General features: G+C 35.8%; 4 protein-coding genes across 6 annotated transcripts; 2 read left to right on the plus strand and 2 right to left on the minus strand.

Moving 5' to 3' along the window:
* Positions 1–3,046: 3,046 nt before the first annotated feature.
* LOC109597129 (thyrostimulin beta-5 subunit) lies at positions 3,047–4,167 on the minus strand. Its single transcript, XM_020012762.2, has 3 exons — positions 3,954–4,167; positions 3,428–3,657; positions 3,047–3,379 (listed from the first exon to the last, which is right to left on the minus strand). The coding sequence occupies exons 1-3, from the start codon at positions 4,138–4,140 to the stop codon at positions 3,131–3,133; spliced, it is 666 nt and encodes a 221-aa protein (XP_019868321.2). The 5' UTR covers positions 4,141–4,167; the 3' UTR covers positions 3,047–3,130.
* A 3,172-nt stretch (positions 4,168–7,339) lies between these two features.
* LOC109597116 (kelch-like protein 10) lies at positions 7,340–10,760 on the plus strand. 3 transcript variants are annotated; one of them, XM_020012744.2, is made up of 6 exons: positions 7,340–7,654; positions 8,411–8,777; positions 8,844–9,358; positions 9,416–9,954; positions 10,010–10,239; positions 10,324–10,760. In XM_020012744.2, exons 1-6 carry the CDS (start codon positions 7,446–7,448, stop codon positions 10,528–10,530), a joined length of 2,067 nt encoding a protein of 688 aa, XP_019868303.1. In that variant the 5' UTR covers positions 7,340–7,445; the 3' UTR covers positions 10,531–10,760. The 3 variants fall into 3 exon arrangements, with proteins under 3 accessions (XP_019868303.1, XP_019868304.1, XP_049823853.1); XM_020012745.2 differs by having other exon boundaries at positions 10,342–10,760; XM_049967896.1 differs by having other exon boundaries at positions 7,447–7,654; positions 8,398–8,777.
* Positions 10,761–11,426: 666 nt separating this feature from the next.
* On the minus strand, positions 11,427–12,868 carry LOC109597124 (mitochondrial basic amino acids transporter-like). Its single transcript, XM_020012754.2, has 4 exons — positions 12,648–12,868; positions 12,426–12,592; positions 11,825–12,367; positions 11,427–11,762 (listed from the first exon to the last, which is right to left on the minus strand). Exons 2-4 carry the CDS (start codon positions 12,457–12,459, stop codon positions 11,470–11,472), a joined length of 870 nt encoding a protein of 289 aa, XP_019868313.2. The 5' UTR covers positions 12,460–12,592; positions 12,648–12,868; the 3' UTR covers positions 11,427–11,469.
* Positions 12,869–13,743: 875 nt separating this feature from the next.
* On the plus strand, positions 13,744–18,381 carry LOC109597119 (4F2 cell-surface antigen heavy chain). The gene is made up of 3 exons (XM_020012749.2): positions 13,744–14,063; positions 14,828–14,958; positions 15,015–18,381. Exons 1-3 carry the CDS (start codon positions 13,859–13,861, stop codon positions 16,506–16,508), a joined length of 1,830 nt encoding a protein of 609 aa, XP_019868308.1. The 5' UTR covers positions 13,744–13,858; the 3' UTR covers positions 16,509–18,381.
* The last annotated feature ends 1,325 nt before the right edge of the window (positions 18,382–19,706 follow it).

The following is a 19,706-nucleotide window of genomic DNA, read 5'->3' on the forward strand; positions in this document are numbered from 1 at the left end:
AACACCGGTATAAAAGTAGGCGTGAGCATCGAATAACACTTAAGATCCTGCCATAAAACGGTCTATTAAACACCCATGTCTGCAGGAATCCCCAATAAAATATGCTTCCAATAATAAACTAATCACGGACAACCCAATAGAAATTAAATCCCGATTATGACTGAAAATTGCATCGGTGCGAAGATTTTCGATTAAACTGTGTAAATATCAAGAGATTCAACTCGAAACTTCCAAAGGAAATCACTTTTTATATTTGCACACTTGGAAAAACTTTAATTATATTCTTATTGAAATAACATCGGCGTAATCGTGATTGATTCAAATTGACAGTCCTGGAAAAAAATGAGAAAAATTTATAATTCGATTATCGACCGTTTCGAGAACGGTAATCTTTTGGGAATTATTAATTAGTGTCGCACCCATTTTTTTCGTTTAATTAATTTCGTTCACGACACACACAAAGTGATTACTTCATTGGAGTATTTTTAGTTTGAATGGGGCTTATGAAGTTTTAATTGCCACTATCGATGTGGTGTAATTGATAGGCACTAGTGTGTCAATAAGTACCGGAAAAAGTAATTTACGTTTTTTACTGGTGACTTTAAAACAACGTAACTGGTGATTATTCTGGCCATGGTAAAACCTCAATAGCACCGGCAAATGAAATGGTTACAAAATATTATTTATAACATCTATGCCCATTAAAATCTTTTCAATTCCCAGACCTTCTCCAACTCTGTTTCAATGAGTCTAAAACTGTCGTCCTACGTCCTAGTATTTTCAATACAGTTTTGAGAATCTTCACATTTTAAGGTAAAGCAAGAGATGGGCATCATATTGGTCTTCTAGAGTTTAAATTGCTGTAAGAAAAGTTTGTCTTCTACCAGTTAATGTCAAATATCTATCTTGAACAATGTCTACAATACGGATGCTGTTCAACAGGATTGCCAGTTTCTTTAATGCTACTTCACAACCGATTAATGACAGTTTGGAAAACACTAAACCTCTTAACCACCTCGATTTGTCCTATGCCACCTTTGAGCTGTCTCACTGCTTGATTCATTTCTTTCAAAGTTAATAAATAACCCAGTTTTTATCATTAACCTGATAAAAATAAAAAACTATCTAGTTTATATGATGGATAAAGCACCTTTAACATTTTGAGCCTCTATTTTAGTTTCTAATGTGACATTATCACCAATTATAACTCTAAAAAATAATGTAAATATAATGTAATAAAAAATAAATACCATATTTTGAAATAAGTTTTATTAAATCAAGAATCAAAGACTTACATTAGTGTTAGATAAACTATTTTTAATAGCAATATAAGCTTTCCTTAGAAATTATTCAGAAAAATAAGTGAAAAAAACATAAAAACAGTACAAATACTTTTAAATACTATTTTCAATTTAATGTCATCACAAATTATTTTTAACTTCTATACCCATTAAAATCTTCTCAATTCCCAGACTTTCTTCAACTCTGTTTCAATGACAATCTGGACTAATTGAGATTCTTCTGTGAATGAAACTGTCGACCTATGTCCTAATATTTTCAATACAGTTTTGAAAATCTTCACATTTTAAGGTGAAGCAGGAGATGGGCATCTTATTGGTCTTCTAGAGTGTAAATTGGCTTCCTATAATCTGCTTCTTACACTATCTTGACTATATACTACATTTATACTTACTGTAGCTCCTTTACTAAGACAAGTGCTGTAAGAAAAGTTTATCTTCTAGCAGTTATTGTCAAATATCTTTCCTGAACAATCTCTACAATACGGATGCTATTTAACAGAATTGCCAGTTTCTTTAATGCTACTTCACAACCGATTAATGACAGTTTGGAAAACACTAAACCTCTCAACCACCTCGATTTGTCCTATGCCACCTTTAAGCTGTTCCACTGCTTGATTCATTTCTTTCAAAGTAAATTAACAATCAACAACCCAGTTTTTATCTTTAACCTTATAAAAATAGAAAAAGCATCTAGTTTAACATTTTGAGCTTCTATTTTAGTTTGACATTATCATCAATTATATCCCTAAAAATGAATATGAATAAAAATATATTTTGAAATAAATTTTATTAAATCATGAATCAATAACTTAAATTAGAATTGGATAAACGTGCAAATACTTTTTATTTTAAAGTTAATAACGCCACCACAAATTCCATAATTTTGTTGTTTAAATTATGGCGAATGCGCCGGTTAAGAATAATCCCTTTGAAAATTAAATACATGTTAATAAATATTAATTTATTTTTCAAAAATAATAAATAATCAGCAATAAAATGACAAAAATGAAAGAGTTGAATAATATAATTTAGAAAACACATTGTCATAAAATTAGTCGGTTGTGTTTGAGGAGCTTTTAGGGGTGCGCTAATGCATGGCGGTTTCAGCTAAGGGTTGCGCGTGGTAATACCTGAAAATCACGACGGCGTGTGTCGGAATATATTACGAATTTGTGCCATCAAACATCGAAAATAACACTGAAAGTGACACTCATGATCTAGATTTTTGTTGAAATATCCACATTTATTAATATTTATTAACAATTTCTTATATATAATCTTAAATAATGGTGTAAGGTTAAAAACTAGATCTTTGTGCAAGCACAAGGAAATTGAATTTTAAATCTCAGCAATTTATTTTTATGTTGTTGTTATCGTCTTAGCCTTCGTGAAAGCTTACCAGAAATGAGAATGTCCTACTTAAATTTCCTTATCAAATCGGGATAAAAGCCACAAATGTAGTGTGGTTAATTCAATAGGAATACGAAAACTAATAATCACAAATAATGGCTTAATTGCTAATAGACAATTTATAACAATAATAATTATTATTTACAATTAACCACGTATTAAGCTTGTACTTACCCACATTAAATAAATTGGTTCGGATCAATTAAACCTTCGTTTCAGATTATTCAGCATTTAATTGGACTTTAAACCAACTTAAATGTTAATTGTTATTTCTTACTGCCGTTTAATTAAGACACAAATAAAAAAGCCATGTTTATAGTCTTTTAATTTATTCACATCGTTAATGTTACAACAAAATCCACTGTTACATCATTTGAAACAATATACTCTATCTAACTTGGACAATTACATGAGTACAATTAATTGATCTTAAAACCCAAAGAATCGGGATGGGATCGATGGGGTCTGTACGTAATTCCTTCGCAACTCGTGTCCGACGACGAGCACTGCTGACACTTACACTCGTCCGCCTCCAAATACTGATAGATCCTCGTCAGAGGCATGACACCTTCGTCGCAATTCCTCAATATCACCTCCGAACGTTTCCTCCCGTAGTGCACGCAGACCGGATGGTTAGACTTCTTGTACGGGAACCTCCAGTCCGCAATCTAAACGGAAACGTTAAAAAATTGAATGTTTAACGGGGTGTATCTTACCTCGTTGGAATCGCAGCGTCCCCAGCACGCCATCACCGACACCTTATCCCTGCACGATCTGCCGTTCTCGTCCGTCTGGGTTACGTGATATGTGTACATGCGTTTGTGACAGTCCAACGTTTCGGACACTTCCACGAATTCGGGCGGTGCTTTTATGATGCTCTGGCCGATTACCAGACTACAAACACCCAACGTCAGCCATAGTGGAGGAATTGACATCCTTAACTTCACTGGAAACGCATCGATTCAGAGGATTTCAAAGTTAACAATTCAAATCAGACTTGTAGCAACCAAACCAAGCAATAATAAAAAAATAACTGTGTAGGATACGTAACAAAAAACTTACTAAGGACACAATTATGAATAAGCAAGTTGGAGGAACAAAACCGACACGAAATCACAAAACTAAAATGTTTATCGTGCATTTACAACAACAATCATGATTTAATAATGGATCAAAGTCCCTTTGTAACAAATTAAACAAAAACTGAGACGAAACAAACGAGAGTGAAAACGTTGGACTCACCTGTTGTTTTTCGCAGTTTCCCACAATCGGATCTGATCACGAAGAACAACTTGTTCAGATATAAAAGTTGTGGCGCGGTTAATTCGTACGTACGGGCGGCGCATCTCGGCGCATGGAAGCGTCGCGACGCGATTTTAATTGGAAATTCTCGTCCGACGCCCCAAATTAACAATGTTTGCACAAACATGCCAACGTCAACGTTTTCTCAATTTTAATCTGGCAAATTTTAAATAAGTTTATTAGTTGGACATTCTTGAAATAGTTTTTAATAATGAGAAATCTTCATTTTTTTGAGTAATAGTTAAAAAATTACATTGTTGATTGCCTCTTAAGCTGTTTTTAATGAAGAAATTAAGTTAATTTTATATGGATTAAGAATACTTCTTAATTCTTCTTTAATTTTCAAAAAACTGAAAGCTTTTTCATTTCTTTCATGAAGACAATAAAAGACTAACGTATAATATTTTTATAAACATTTATATTTTGTTTCACACACCATTTCATATTATATAAACCAAAGTAAAGTAAAAAAATATTTGTTAAATTGAAAATATAAATATAAGTCTAACGTATAATAATTTTATAAACCTTTGTTTCAGACTAAAATATGAAATTTGATATATGCTTGTTTATATAAAACTAATTAAAATAAATATTAATTAATATTTGTTAAATTTGAAATATAAACATAAAAAATTTAATTAGTGTGTGTCATTAGTTTCTAGCATAACATGAAATATATTTTATATTAATTAATTAAATTAAATTAACTAAAAATAATTTTTCTAAAGAATATTACAGTTGTTCATAACTCTAATCTGTTGGGCATAGATAAAATAAGATAGTCAGTATTATTTGAAGATATTTGAGTTAACTCTCTTTGCAAGAGCTCACTAAACATAAAGACCTTGTGAATATTGCTCATTTGTGGAGAAAGTTTTCTTTGAAGCATATGCCACACTTGTTTAGTCAGATTTAAGTCTGGTGCTTGTGTATGCCATGATAAAACCTCAATTCCTTAGTCATTCAATTTATCACAAAGAAGGAAGTTTTCACTAATAGCAATAATAAATACAAGAGCAGTTGGTTGCAAAATGTTATTTAGATATTGCTACTCTGTTAAAGGCAAATTTGGAAAAACAAGGTCAGCTCTACCGCCAATAACGATACCGTTGCAAACCATTATTGCATTCCTAAGACGTTCTAAATTTCCAAATTCTCTCCAAACTGATGTTTGAAGAGAAATTTGCATAAAAACCATATCGGGATTCGTTAGTGAATAAAAGTGTCGTCGAATCATTTTCAACTCAGAGTTAAAATTCTTCACATCAATCTAATCTTGCCCCACGGCTCTCTAGTAAGAGATGGGCATCTTATTGGTTCTCTAGAATCTAGATTGACTTCATTCACTTCACTTCACTCTTTCTTACACTATTCTGACTAATGACTCCAATATATGCTGGCTGAAACTTTGCTACGAACTCAGGTGTTGTTCTACTGCCAATAATGATACCAATTCAAACTATTATTAAATTACTACTTACTAAATTTCCAGATCCTCACCAAACTCATGTTTGAAGATAAATTTTGTAAAAACCATATCGGGTTTCGTTGGTGAATAGAACTGTAGTCGATTCATTTTCAACTCAGTGTTGAAATTCTTCACACCAATCTAATCTTGCCCCACGACTGTCTCTAGTAAGAGGTGGGCATCTTATTGGTCTTCTAGAATGTAGATTGACTTTATGTAATCGATTTCTTACACTATTTTGACTAATGACTCCAATATATGTTGGGTGAAACTTTACTACCAACTTAGGTGTTGTTCTACCGCCAATAATGATACCAATACAAACTATTATTAAATTACTACTTGCTAAATTTCCAGATCCTCACCAAACACATGTTTGAAGAGAAATTTTATAAAAACCAAATTGGGATTCGTTGGTGAATAAAACTGTCGTCGATTCATTTTCAACTCAGTGTTGAAATTCTTCACACCAATCTAATCTTGCCCCACGACTGTCTCTAGTAAGAAGTGGGCATCTTATTGGTCTTCTAGAATGTAGATTGACTTCATATAATCGATTTCTTACACTATTCTGACTAACGACTCCAATATATATTGGATGATACTTTGCTACCAACTCAGATGTTGTTCTACCTTCAATAATAATACCAATCTAAACTATTATTAAATTACTACTTTCTAAATTTCCAGATCCTCACCAAACTCATGTTTGAAGAGAAATTTTGTAAAAACCATATCGGGATTCGTTGGTGAATAGAACTGTCGTCGATTCATTTTCAACTCAGTGTTGAAATTCTTCACACCAATCTAATCTTACCCCACGACTGTCTCTAGTAAGAGATGGGCATCTTATTGGTCTTCTAGAGTGTAGACTGACTTCTTGTAATCGATTTCTTACACTATTTTGACTAATGACTCCCAATATATGTTGGGTGAAACTTTGCTACCAACTCAGGTATTGTTCTCCCGCCAATAATGATACCAATCCACACTATTATTAAATTACTACTTACAAAATTTCCAGATCCTCACCAAACTTATGTTTGAAGAGAAATTATATAAAAACCATATCGGGATTCGTTGGTGAATAAAACTGTCGTCGATTCATTTTCAACATAGTGTTGAAATTCTTTACACCAATCTAATCTTGCCCCACGAGTGCCTCTAGTAAAAGGTGGGCATCTTATTGGTTCTCTAGAAAGTAGATTGACTTCATGTAATCGATTTCTTACACTAATTTCACTAATGACTCCATTATGTGCTTGTTGAAACTTTGCTACCAACTCACGTGTGGTAAGAAGGTTGTCTTCGAACAATTAACGGCCTGCATGCTGTTCAACTAAACTAACATATTGTCGAAATAACCAAATTATGAAACTTCAAGAAACCTTCCAGCTACATCAATTTGCCTTAAACCATTTTGAACTGCTTGATTCATTTCTTTCAAATACAAATAATAATAACATGTTTAAAAGATAAAAAAAATATATTAAAGTATGTTAAATTAAAACTTGTTAAACTTGCTTTTTCTGGTATCTATTATGGAGAATTATATATGTAAAAATAAAAAGTTTTTGAAGAATATTTGAACAAGTAATTAAATAATTCTTCCAGAAGAACTTTCAATGTTAAAACCTGTTGATTTTGCTAAAGAAATGTGCAGAAACACACTTTAATTTAGAAACGAAGTCTGAATGTGTGAACAAGAGAAACTACTGAAAGATATTCGAGAATCCTCAAGTAAAAAATGGTTAAGGAAGTGACGAAACGGCTAGAAGGAAGTACAACAACTGGCTACTGTTGGAATAACCGTGGAAACAATCCTCACGTTGCCAACAATCAGATCAATCAAATTTTGACTTTCATCCATCACACTTAAACATACCCAAAAAACTAAATTATTCGTGTTTTAACCTTCGTTTTGCGGACGTTCGCGTTCCAATCTGGCTCAAAATAATGAAATGGGTGAATCCAATATCATCGTGGGCTCCCAAATCGATGCGCCCGAAGAGCCGGACAGGCCTGGCAGAAGTATGAGCGTCCAGGCCATGCAGAACCTGTTCGAATTGAAGGAGAGCAACCAGCTGTGTGACGCTAAGCTTATACTGGATGACGGATCTGAAGTTCCGGTCCACAGCGCCATTCTCTGCTCTTGCAGTCTTTATTTCAGGTAAACACCCTAACGACAAAACCATACGGTTTTTTCAACGCTCCTTCTTCCGTGCGAGACAGGAAACATCATATTTTTATGTGGAAGATTACCAGAAGATGAACCACTTGTAATATGTGCAAGAAAAAGTCACCATAAGTTTGCAAAACAACATTTAAAAATGATAAAGAGATATAATTATAACAAGTGTTTTTCTAATGAAGATGGCAACCGTTGAGTTGAGTTAACTAGATATTATGAAAAAACAAGTGCTAAAAACATCTTTAATACCTTAAGAAATTTTATAGAAAGAAATAGAAAACAAGATTTATTAATAGTGTTAAATAGTTTCTATAACTCCCCAATACCACATTTTAAATTAGTGGATAAATGTAAAAACTGCAGAAGATATGGAATTTCTTTTTATTATATTTTTAGCAAAAGATACACTTCCTTTCCTCCCTTCATGTGTCAGTGTTTACTTTTAATAATGAAGGTTGAAAAAATATGCTCACACCTTACTTGAAGGAATAATATAACATGTTATTTTTTAAAACAAGGTCAAACAGAATGAATGTGTTGCTAAACAGGTGTAAATTGTAAATGATGGTAATGCATTATTCAGTCACCCCTAAATGAAAAGTAATGCACAAATATAACAAGGGGGAAAAATAAAAGAAACAAATCTGATTCATGTATTATAATCTATCTGTATTAGTATAAAAATATTGGAATACAAAAGTTGTAATTGTATCTTCTGATAGTTTGTCTCTTTAGGGCATTGTTCACGACCCCGCTCTACAATCGTGACAGGCATCGCGTCCACCTGCCGGGCATTAGTCCGGATATGCTGCACACACTGCTGATGTACATCTATCTGCGAAAGCTGGAGATAACCGACCAGAACGTGCACAAGCTGCTGATCACCGCCGATTATCTAAGCATACTGGGTGTGCTGGACATGTGCTGCAAATTTTTAGAGAAGACGCTGACGCCCAAGAACTGCATTGGAGTGCTGACGTTCGCCAGGGATCACTTCTGCCAGGAATTGGCCACCGCCACTTGGAAGTACATCATGAAGAATTTTCCTGCTGTCGCCACCTCCAGCGATGAGCTCCTCACATTGAAACTCAAGGAAATACAAGTACTGAAGTTTGTTTAGTTAGTAATAACTAATTACTAGAGTGTTTTGTTGTTGTTGTTGCGTTAGGAGATAATAAATGGTGACAATTTAAATGTGAAGAGTGAGGAGACGGTGTGGGAGGTGATCCTGCGATGGATAAACCACGATCCGGAGGACAGGAAAAAGCACGTGGTCGAACTAATGAAGTGCATACGCCTGGGCCTCTTGGACACGCAGTTTTTTCTCGAACGAGTCAAAGACCATCCGTACGTCTCTACCTGCGAGGAGAGCCGACCGATGATCATCGAAACTCTCAAGTTCCTCTACGACTTGGAGATGATCACGCACAGGGACGGGGAAGTGGTGACGCCGGAGATAGCCAGGCCACGAATACCACACGAAGTAATGTTTGCCATTGGAGGTTGGAGTGGCGGTTCACCTACCAATTTTATAGAGACCTACGACACCAGGGCCGATCGATGGGTGAAAGTCGAGGAGGTGGACCCTACAGGACCTCGGGCTTATCATGGCACAGCTGTGGTCGGCTTCAAAATCTACGTCATAGGGGGCTTCGACGGGATGGACTATTTCAACTCGTGCAGGTAACAAAAGTAACAACCGCCTATCGTGTTGACCGTAATTAACAGTAACTTTGGCAGGTGCTTTAATGCGGTCGACAAGTCGTGGAAGGAAGTGGCGCCGATGCACGCGCGAAGATGTTACGTGAGTACCGCGGTACTGAACGAGGTGATCTACGCGATGGGCGGCTACGACGGCCACCACAGACAGAACACGGCCGAGAAGTACGACCACAGCACGAACCAATGGACGCTGATCGCGCCCATGAACATGCAAAGGTCCGACGCCAGTGCTTGTACATTAAACGGAAAGATTTATATAACCGGAGGGTTTAATGGACAGGAATGTATGCATTCTGCCGAGGTGTACGATCCGGAGACGAACCAGTGGTCGTTGATCAACCCGATGAGGTCGAGAAGATCGGGGGTGTCTTGTATCGCTTACCACGGACACGTTTACGTAATCGGGGGGTTCAATGGAATTTCGAGGATGTGCAGCGGCGAAAAGTTCAATCCTGCCAACAACACCTGGTCACCAATCCCTGACATGTATAATCCCAGAAGTAACTTCGCAATTGAGGTCATCGATGACATGATCTTCGCGATCGGAGGTTTCAACGGTAACCGGTTCGTGTGGCAGTTTCCCGCGTTAATCATTCGCAGTGTTTCTACCAGGTGTCACAACAATCTACCACGTGGAATGTTACGACGACAAGACGAACGAATGGTACGAAGCGACGGACATGAACATATACAGATCGGCATTGTCGGCGTGCGTAATCGACGGTCTGCCCAACGTCAAGGACTACATCCACAAGCACAGAGACCGGCTGATGGAGGAGAAGCGACAGAAGATGATCGCATTGGAGAACCAGAGGAACATGGCGGGGATGGCCCAAAACCAAGTACGTCCATCAAAACGACGTCGCTCTGCACAGCCACACCACCTGCAACTTTTTGTGCTATTCAACAGATTTATTCCTCAGTAGTCGATAATCTCGTTCCAGGTGAACCATCAGGACAACGTTGCTGCGGCAGTCAATGCCAACATGCAACAGCTCAACTTGTTGCAGCAACTTAATGCCAATCTGAACCCCGCCCTGCCCGCCGCTCCAGCGCAGGCGCAACCAGTACCTCCGCCGCCCCAGCCGGCGCCCATGGACGTCGAGGAGAATGAAGACGAAGCCATTATGTGATCGACATAAAGTGCGTCCTGGCTCGGCAGTTTTTGCGATGCCGGGACACATTTATATGGGACTTGTGCACAGTGATGTGATTGATGACTGATGAAAAATGAATTTTAATCCATACAATAGCATATTTTAAGAATTTTAGACATACACTTTTTTACAATATTACACTTTTATTGGCAATATATGTTATTTATGATGATTTTCACTGGTTGCTAATAAACAAGCCCTTTTAATATTGGTTTATATTATACAAATAACTCCATTGTGTTCTATTTTTATGATACGTTTAAACCAAAATGTTCACTATAATTATACGGGCACATTTCATCAACATCACAATGCAAACATGAAAACTGAAAACACAAAGAGTTTCAGTTTTAATTAAATATTTAATTTCTTCTCTATCTTTTTATCTATACTTTTATACATTCCAAACGTTTATTGCAACAAAACAACAACAGATAAACCTTCCTTTTGTAAATTATTGGCATATTTTACCCGAATAGTTTTGTATAAATCCACACCTTAAGAAAAAAAACCAATTCACGCGTTGCATATTCATATTCGCGGGACACGATCCATTTATCTCATGCGAGAATCTTTTCGTTGCGACTATTAAGTTTGAGTACTGAATTTATCAGGTGGAAGAACGCATTTACAAAACAAATGATTTCGAATAGCGTTTTCTTCCAAGACATTTTTGAATAATGCATTTTTTTTAGGTGGCACGTTGAAAATTATTACGGTGTGCAGTTCGTGAAACGAATTAACTGTCAGTTTATTTTGATAATTGCTGTTTAATTAATGTGACACGAACAGGTGGATTTTGGTTTAAACCGTCAGTGTTTTTGCAGCGATAAAACCGCATAACTTTGTTTAGTAATGAATGAACACACAGTTTTATTTTGATAAATATTTATTTATAACCAATATGTGAATAAATTAATTCGTCATTTTTTCGGGCAAGTTTATCGATATTGATATGTTGGGGCATGTTTTGGTGGTTTCACTGGTGAATAATCTTATGGTCCACGTTACAACGGTGAACGTTACGGCGTTTACGGGAAAGGCTCTAATAATTGTAGGGGTTAAACCCCTAAATAGAAACGAGAATCCTTCCGCCTTGACACTCTTCCTCAAACAATCGAAGGCGTTGTTGTACCTTCCTGTTATGTCTAACTGACATCTGGACTTTATCACGTCAACTGGGTAGGTCAAAATCCAAGAAACAGTTCCTAAACACACATAAAAACTATTTTAGTAAACAAAAAGGTGCGTTAAATTTGGTCGGTACTACCGGCAAGTCCTCCAGCCATCAGCATGTCAAAGGTCGAAACAACTCCGGTTTGGGAACGCGTCAAGGCTTCGTAAGTCCAAAAGTAGGCGGCATAAGATGGCACCTCCCTCGCCACAGTCAAGTTCAAACCCTTGAACACCCCTCTGACACCGTCACTTCGATAAATTTGTGCCAAAAGTTGGGAAGGCCCAACGCTCCCCTTAGTTTCGACCTGCAGCCTGGACTTGGCCAGTTCCATGGGACTGCAGACAAAACTCTGCATCAAGCCTGCGGTAGCGCCGGCCAAGGCGTGAGTTCTTAGCGAATCGGGGTCGCTGCAGTTGCGTTGCACGTTGCCCTGCACCCCAAAAACGACGGCGTTGATGGCCGCAACACCGGCCAACGGACTGGACATGCCCCTGTAAACGCCCCTGATGCCCTGCGTCTGTACTAGTGTCTTGAGGCAGTGGAGGCTTCCCCTGTACTTCGGGTTTTTGAAGTCTTGCGTCTGTAGGTGGATCTTTACCGTGTCCAGGGGGTGGCCGACTATCACACCGGCGCAACCTTTTACGTAACACATTTTAGTTTTTATATTTAGTTGTAAAATGGTGGTTTTTCTTACCCCCCAAACATCCAGCGAAAAAATCAAGAGCCATGACCCGGACTTTCGATGTGGTAAACGTCCAAAAATGTGGTGAGCTTCTCCGAATCCAACGAGCACCAAATTCTACCTTCCAAAAACTTGGCGAACAATTTAATCAGCAACAAATTCTCCATATACATTTATGCCTGCAAAATTACAATGATTAACGACCCATCGCCGTGGCAAACCAGTCAAACTTACGTCTATTTCTTCTTCAATTTGGCTACAAGTTAACATACTCATAAAGAGTTCGAAGCGGCACGCGTTAAAAGTCTGGTGATTCGATGTCAAATGTTTATAAGCGACTAATCTGAAGATGATATGGTGCGTTAATAAATGCCCCGCGGTCACAAATTTCAAGAAGGGTCAGTGATAAAAATTGACCGTTTCGTAATCGAAAGTTTTCGATTACTTTTCACTAACTTACGTGTGCACTTACTTGCCAAATATTGGTTCTATATCAAAATTGTCAATTTAAAGACTTTCATCCGCCGATTAATTAGTTGATTTATCTCGTAGTAATTGATACGTTGTAAGATTGATAAAAACAGTTCAAAAGCCATTCAGTGTAACTTCTGGTTTTGATGAATAACAATGATGTTTGTAATAAAATGGGCATCTTGATGGAAATGCACAGCGACCCTTTGAACCTAATTTTTTGATCGTTTACCAACATAGGAACTTTACTTTGTGTAAATATTATTGTTACCATGAGACCTATGAATGACATTTTCTAGGGAAAATTATTGAAGGTATAATGTTTTGAATTGCGACAAAGAAATAAATATTCCATGCGTAAGCAATAATCATTAATAATTATATTTTACACAAATATAAACATTGAATTGCATAAGTCTTTAGGGGGAAACAACAATAATAATTTTGTTTAATAAAAACGTGTAATATATTGATAATACATTGTGATAAGGTGTGTAAATTGGGATTGATTTTTTTCAAAATTATACTTTGTTTAATAAAACAAAGAGATAAACTATAAAAAGACTTGTTATTCCAATGAGAAATTAATGTTTTTTTCCAAGAATTGTCCAGATATTGTATAATTTTTATTTAATACTGTATATTGGGCTATCAATAACATTAAGTTTTAACTCAGAATTGCACAACAAGGCATAATAATACTAATATTAATAATTAATAACACAAACCATGAATTGGAGTACGTCATATTCAAACAAATAAATAAATAAAACAATTAAATTTTACGCCCACGCGTCGGGTGAAATTCAAATTTGGCGGCGGGTCGATACCGACGCCGGGCGTCGCGACACGCCACAGAAATAGTCGGATCAGCTGATCCGCACCATGTGAACCAATTGTTCCCAATTAAAACCTCGTACTCAGCACAACTGTGGAACAATACGACAAGTCGTTTGTGTGTGTTTTCAACGATAATGGACGCATTTCTGAGGGTCGATGGAGGTGCTAATTTGCCGACATCGCCTTCGAATTCGTTCATGGCGGAGGATAACGCGTCTACGTGCCCTCTAATCAATCCGTCGCCCCCCACAAACGATCTGATAAATCCGTTGCCGGAACCGACGACGCCCAATTTCACCATCGGGGAGGAACTCGCGGTCAAATTGACCCATGTCCAAGGTTTGAAATTTGAGATGCGTGGATCTGATTAGGTTGGGTGTTTTCGTACGTTTTCGCACTGCATCACGTTGTTGTGAAACTGGATATTTGTGTGTGTGTGTGAAGAATTTTAGGTTGTTGTTTTCAAAACTGTTTCTTGGCAAAAGAATTTGACAATTGTTGATTTCGTCAACTTTGATAAATATGTATTTAGGAAAAATTCGTTACAAATTAATAAATATTGTAATAAAAAAATTGCTGCGTCAATGAATTATTATATAAACAACATTTGCAGCTTTAACCTCATTGTTAACCCATTAATAGTGTAAAAATAACCAAAGATATCAAAGTATAAATTATGGTATTTATGTAAAGGTTACACATTACTTTGCATTTTAATAATAATGATATAATATCAATTAAATACGTTTATCAATATCCTGAATTAAACTACTGTACTTAGTATGTTACAACTATTTTAATTAGTTGAATTAATCTTCAGCAAAATAATTTAAATTACATCTCGTAGTTAATTTTTGTCTTTTTGTCCACTTTTTGATACACCAAGGCAGTAAAATCCAGTAGCACAATAATCAAAATTGTTCAGACACGGGGTCAAATAAAAATTAACAGCGATAACACTTACGTTATCAATTTTTGTTGCACGTAAATTCGATTCATTCTATAAATATGTGATAACCGGAACGAAAAGTGTGTATCGAGTTGAATTGCACGCAAATTGATCGAAAACAACTTTAATACAATTGAACGAATTTAATTTGCAGACGATGAAAAGGGTGGAGGCGACTCAGCATCCTCAAGTTCGTCAGCACTTGCTGAACCAGCGTGTGCACAATTACTCAACCATCGGAATATTTACCACCATATCACTAAAGATGAAGAAACCGCTGCTCAAGTAACCACCCCCATCAGTTATTTGATAAATCTTAACCTTTGTTGTTGTTGTTGTAGGAGACGAATGGCAAAACCCAACCTCTCCAGCTCACCTTCAAGAACCCCCCAGACAACTATTTCTTCATGACTTGGAACTGGCCCTTGATTCGTACTATTTCCATGTACATGTTCCTCGCAGCGATGTTTGGGATGGTGGCCATGGTGGTGGGTCTGATGTTCACCCTTAAGAGCAGTTGCAACCCGCCAGTCGAATGGTACCAAGGCTCCGTGTTCTACGAGGTGTTCCCGGCCAGTTTCTACAACCGTGAGGGACAGGTCGGCAACTTTATGGGCCTGTGGCAACAGGAGCCGTATCTGAGCGCTTTGGGGGTGAGAGGTGTTAGGTTGAATTCGATATTCGCCAGTCCCAACTATCCGGAGGATTACGAGAACATCACGAGTTTGACTCAGATCGCTTCGGTTTTGGGTAGCAAAGAAAGCTTCGAGCTGATGGTGAAACGGCTGGATTCGAAAAATATCTCGGTTATACTAGATTTGCCCCTGTATCCGTTGTATAAGCAACTGCCGAATGTTATTGCCATCAACACCAAGAGCAACGAGTCGTTTTTGACGCAAGAACAAAACGATATTGCCAAGGCTTTGCAACAATGGAGGAGCTCCAACGTCAAGGGTTTCTACTTGAAGGGTCTGGAGTATTTCGTCAATGACTCAAAGCTGCACGACTCCTTGCGTTTGTGGAAAAGAATTGTGGGACAAGACTGCATCTTTATAGTCAGCGAAGAGTTCATCAACAACATCCCAGCTGACAAGTCCAACATCATCTACAACAACATAGATCTGGTGGACGTGAGGTTGAAGATCGAGCAAGGAGTTCAAACACTGACCAAGCAAATCAGCGACATCCAAAACGGCACCTTGTTCTCGAAACGTGGGATGCCCTGGGTGCATTGGTCGTTGGGCAGCGTCAACACCAACCGTCTCGCCAACGTGCTGCCCTTCGCAAACGGCACGATCGGTGCGACGCTCCTCGAACTAATGCTACCGGGAACCACTTCCATTTTTTACGGTGACGAAATCGGCCTCCAAGCGGTGAACGACAAAGAAAACGAACGCCAGGACCTGAAGCACCTCCACCACCTGACCAGCATGCCGTGGCCGAACAAAACGTCGAAAATTCTCCCGTGGATGCCGGCCGAAAGGTCTTCCGCCATCTTCGATCAAGTACCCATTGTGTCGGCGATGACCAGACTCCGGGCCGAATCACCGTCCATTTACATGAACACGGTGAACAAGGACGGCATCAACAAGGCGAACATGGAGGTGAAATACTCCGCCGACGACTTCTTGGTTATTCAAAGATGGTACCCGAGGATGAGCTCGTTCGTGGTTGCCAGCAATTTGGGCAGCTCCAAGAAAACCGTCGATTTGTCCACCTTGTTGTATAGCGGAAACGTCGTCGTTAGTCCTGGAATTGATTCGAAGCCGAGCACCATAAGTTTCAAGGATATTTCCTTGTGGCCCGGCGAATCCGTCGTTATTGTTCTTGATTAATTTATTATTTGTTTGTGGTATTGAATAATATTATAATTATCTGTAAATAATATTTTGTACTTATTTGACTTATAGACTTAGATTACAGTTTCCTGTTTTTGAATATCAAAGATGCTTTGCTACTCTTACATAGGTAGCACTGCCATCTTTCTATAGTTAAATTATATAATACAAGAAATGTGGATTAATTCCGTACTTATATTAAAATTCTATCAGATTTACGGAAATATTATAAAATACTAATAGGGAAAATTGTATAAAAAAAAACAAGGAATAAAGTAACATATAATAAATCATAATATAACTTTAATTTCTACCTATAAAAAATAACGCACAATACAAAATCCACATCCATAAATTAATATAATTACATGTTTAGACCATCCCCAATATTACCAACAAGAATATATAATTTAAAATTGTTGATTGGGAGCAACTTCCAGATCATGAAGTACTAATTTTGTAGAGGGTTCTTGAAACAGCCAGCGCAATTGAATTTCACCCTTTGTTCTAAAAGCAACAATAAATTAACATTCTTGTTATGATTTAGTTTGAACTTGATAACGTTTGTTAATTGAGCATCTGTTTCATCTTGGTGGTGAGGCTTAACTCAAGTGCTGGTGAACTTGAAGGAGCTGGAACTGCTTTTAATCATTTATAGCTTGATTAAATGTTGTTTCCAATTAATTAATTGTGCGCAATTCAACTTTGACACGATAAATCAATCTTAATGTAATTATTATGTATTTACAGATACTTTTGTCATTTTACCAAATATTTGTACAATTTTGTTTGGCGACTGGTGTATCCAAAACTAAAAGAAAAAGGCACAATTAATTTAATGTTAAACTAATTAACTTAATAAATGCGATAGTTGGGGATATAAATAAACGTGCTTAATTGATTTCAAATTATTGTAATTAATATGCAAAGTAATGTGTGACAAACATGTGTATAAATATTACAATTCATTCTTTGCTATCTTTAATTACTTTTGCACAATTAGTAAATAAATGAATGTATTTACAACGAGGTTAAACCTACAAATGTTACTAATTGTTTTCAAGTGTTATACATTAATTCATGATAATCATGCATTAATAATATATTGATTATTCAATTATATCAACCACCATCATCGATTTATGTAAATATTAAAAAATAGTGATTTAACAAATATTGTTTTTGTGGCAATAAAAATAAAATAAAACCATAATATATTAAAACATAAACTTTATTTCTTCATTTAGCAAATAACACATAATACAAAATACACATCAATAAATTACCATAATTACATGTTTATGTTAGATCATTCTCAATATCATGACCAAGAATATATACAAGGAAACTACTGATTATAAGCTAGGTCATAAAGTAGTAATTTTATAGGGAGTTCTCGTACAATTTAATTTCACCCTTCATCCCAAAAACAACAATAAATTAATGTTCTTCTACGCTTTAGTTTAAATTGATGACAATTGTTACTTGAGCATCTGTTTCTTCATGTTGAACGAATTTGAATGAGCTGCCTTCAATCATCTATAACTTAAATTAATTAATTTATATTAAGGTAGTTTTTATTTAATTCATGCGCAATTCAACTTTGACCCGTCACTTACTTTCGATTCTAATGTAATTATTACGTATTTATGGACATTTTAATTATTTTACCCAAAGTGCAGTTGTATTTTGTCACTGGATTTTACCTTGGTGTGTCTAAATTAGAAAAAACAACAATTACGACATGGTTTATTTTAATTCTAAACTAAATATAAATGCGGTAGTTTATTTTAGGATATAGATAAACGTGTTTAATTGATAAATTATTGTTATTAATATGCAAAGTAATTTGTAATAAACGTTTATGTAAATATTGCAATATATTCCTTGATATCTCTAGTGGTAAATATTTGAATGTGTTAACCTACAGCAGTAACAAATTATTCTTAATCACAGAAAACAACAAAAATCCATTCAAGACACATTCACACATATCCAATTCCACAACAACATTATGTAGTACAAATACACTATCTAATATCAAACCTAAAACATAGTTCAATTTCGTCGGGGTCCACCAAATATTGGAACTGGATGTCGGTTCTGGGAACGAATTTACCAAATTGGTTTGTCGAAAAGTTGCATCCTGAAATTGGATTCTTAAATTACGTTAAATAAATAACTTGTTGGATTAAAATTCATCATTTTGTGTCAGTTATTCATTCATTCAAGTTTATAAAATATAAAATGTTTTTGAGCATTTAAAATAAGTTCTCGAAAATTAAAACTTCTTCAGTGACCACAATTGCTTTAATTTCTCATGGAATAATTTATAAGAAATAATGAATTTAACACTAACAACACAGTTAAAACAAAAATGTCCTTGTTAATTCACACATACAAACTTCATGATATTTTGAAAACGGCTGAAATAAAAGTAGACAATTAAGAAAAATATTCTGGACCAGGACGAAACTATTATAAAACACACATAATCAAATTCCTGTGTAGTGGTTTTGTGGTCAGCGTCTCCGAGAATATAACGTACCTTCGAGCCCCAGGTACTAAATTATAAAATGTTGATTACATTAACGCGATCCTATCTTGCAGCCTCTAAATTGCCTGTGGAATGCAGTGTAATTTTTTAAATGAAATTGGTTGCCGGTAACATACCTCTTCTTTTAATACAGGGTGTTCCACTTTAATTTTAACTATATTTTCTTTGTTTATTTCTGCAGGTGTTTATTTTTTCACAGTTTTAGTTTGGTTCGTCGTTCACAATAAACATGTTTACGTGGATTTAAATTGTAGAATTTCGACAACATGATTGTCCATTATGTCTGTAATATTGTATTTAAATATTTTTGGTTAATAATTAATATTTTGACGACTTTTTCCATGAACAAATATTAAAAATTTTTTGGGGTTGTTATTTAACTATTTATTAATCAAAGGTTACAATAAAATAAACCTTTTTCCAGTTTTAGTTAATGAAAAATTTAATTCAAAAGGATTAAATAATATTATTGTTACTAAAACGCAATGATTTTAAAAATATATTCTAATACTGAAAGAGAGTAAAATATATAAACTTATTATATTTTTAGTTGATAAATAATTGTAAAAAATACTAAAAACTAATGATTTTTTAAATATTTATTAATTAAATGTTACAAAATATAAAAATAAATTGAC

The sequence above is a fragment of the Aethina tumida genome, chromosome 5 (assembly GCF_024364675.1).
Source record: "Aethina tumida isolate Nest 87 chromosome 5, icAetTumi1.1, whole genome shotgun sequence".
Taxonomy (NCBI): Eukaryota; Metazoa; Arthropoda; class Insecta; order Coleoptera; family Nitidulidae; genus Aethina; species Aethina tumida.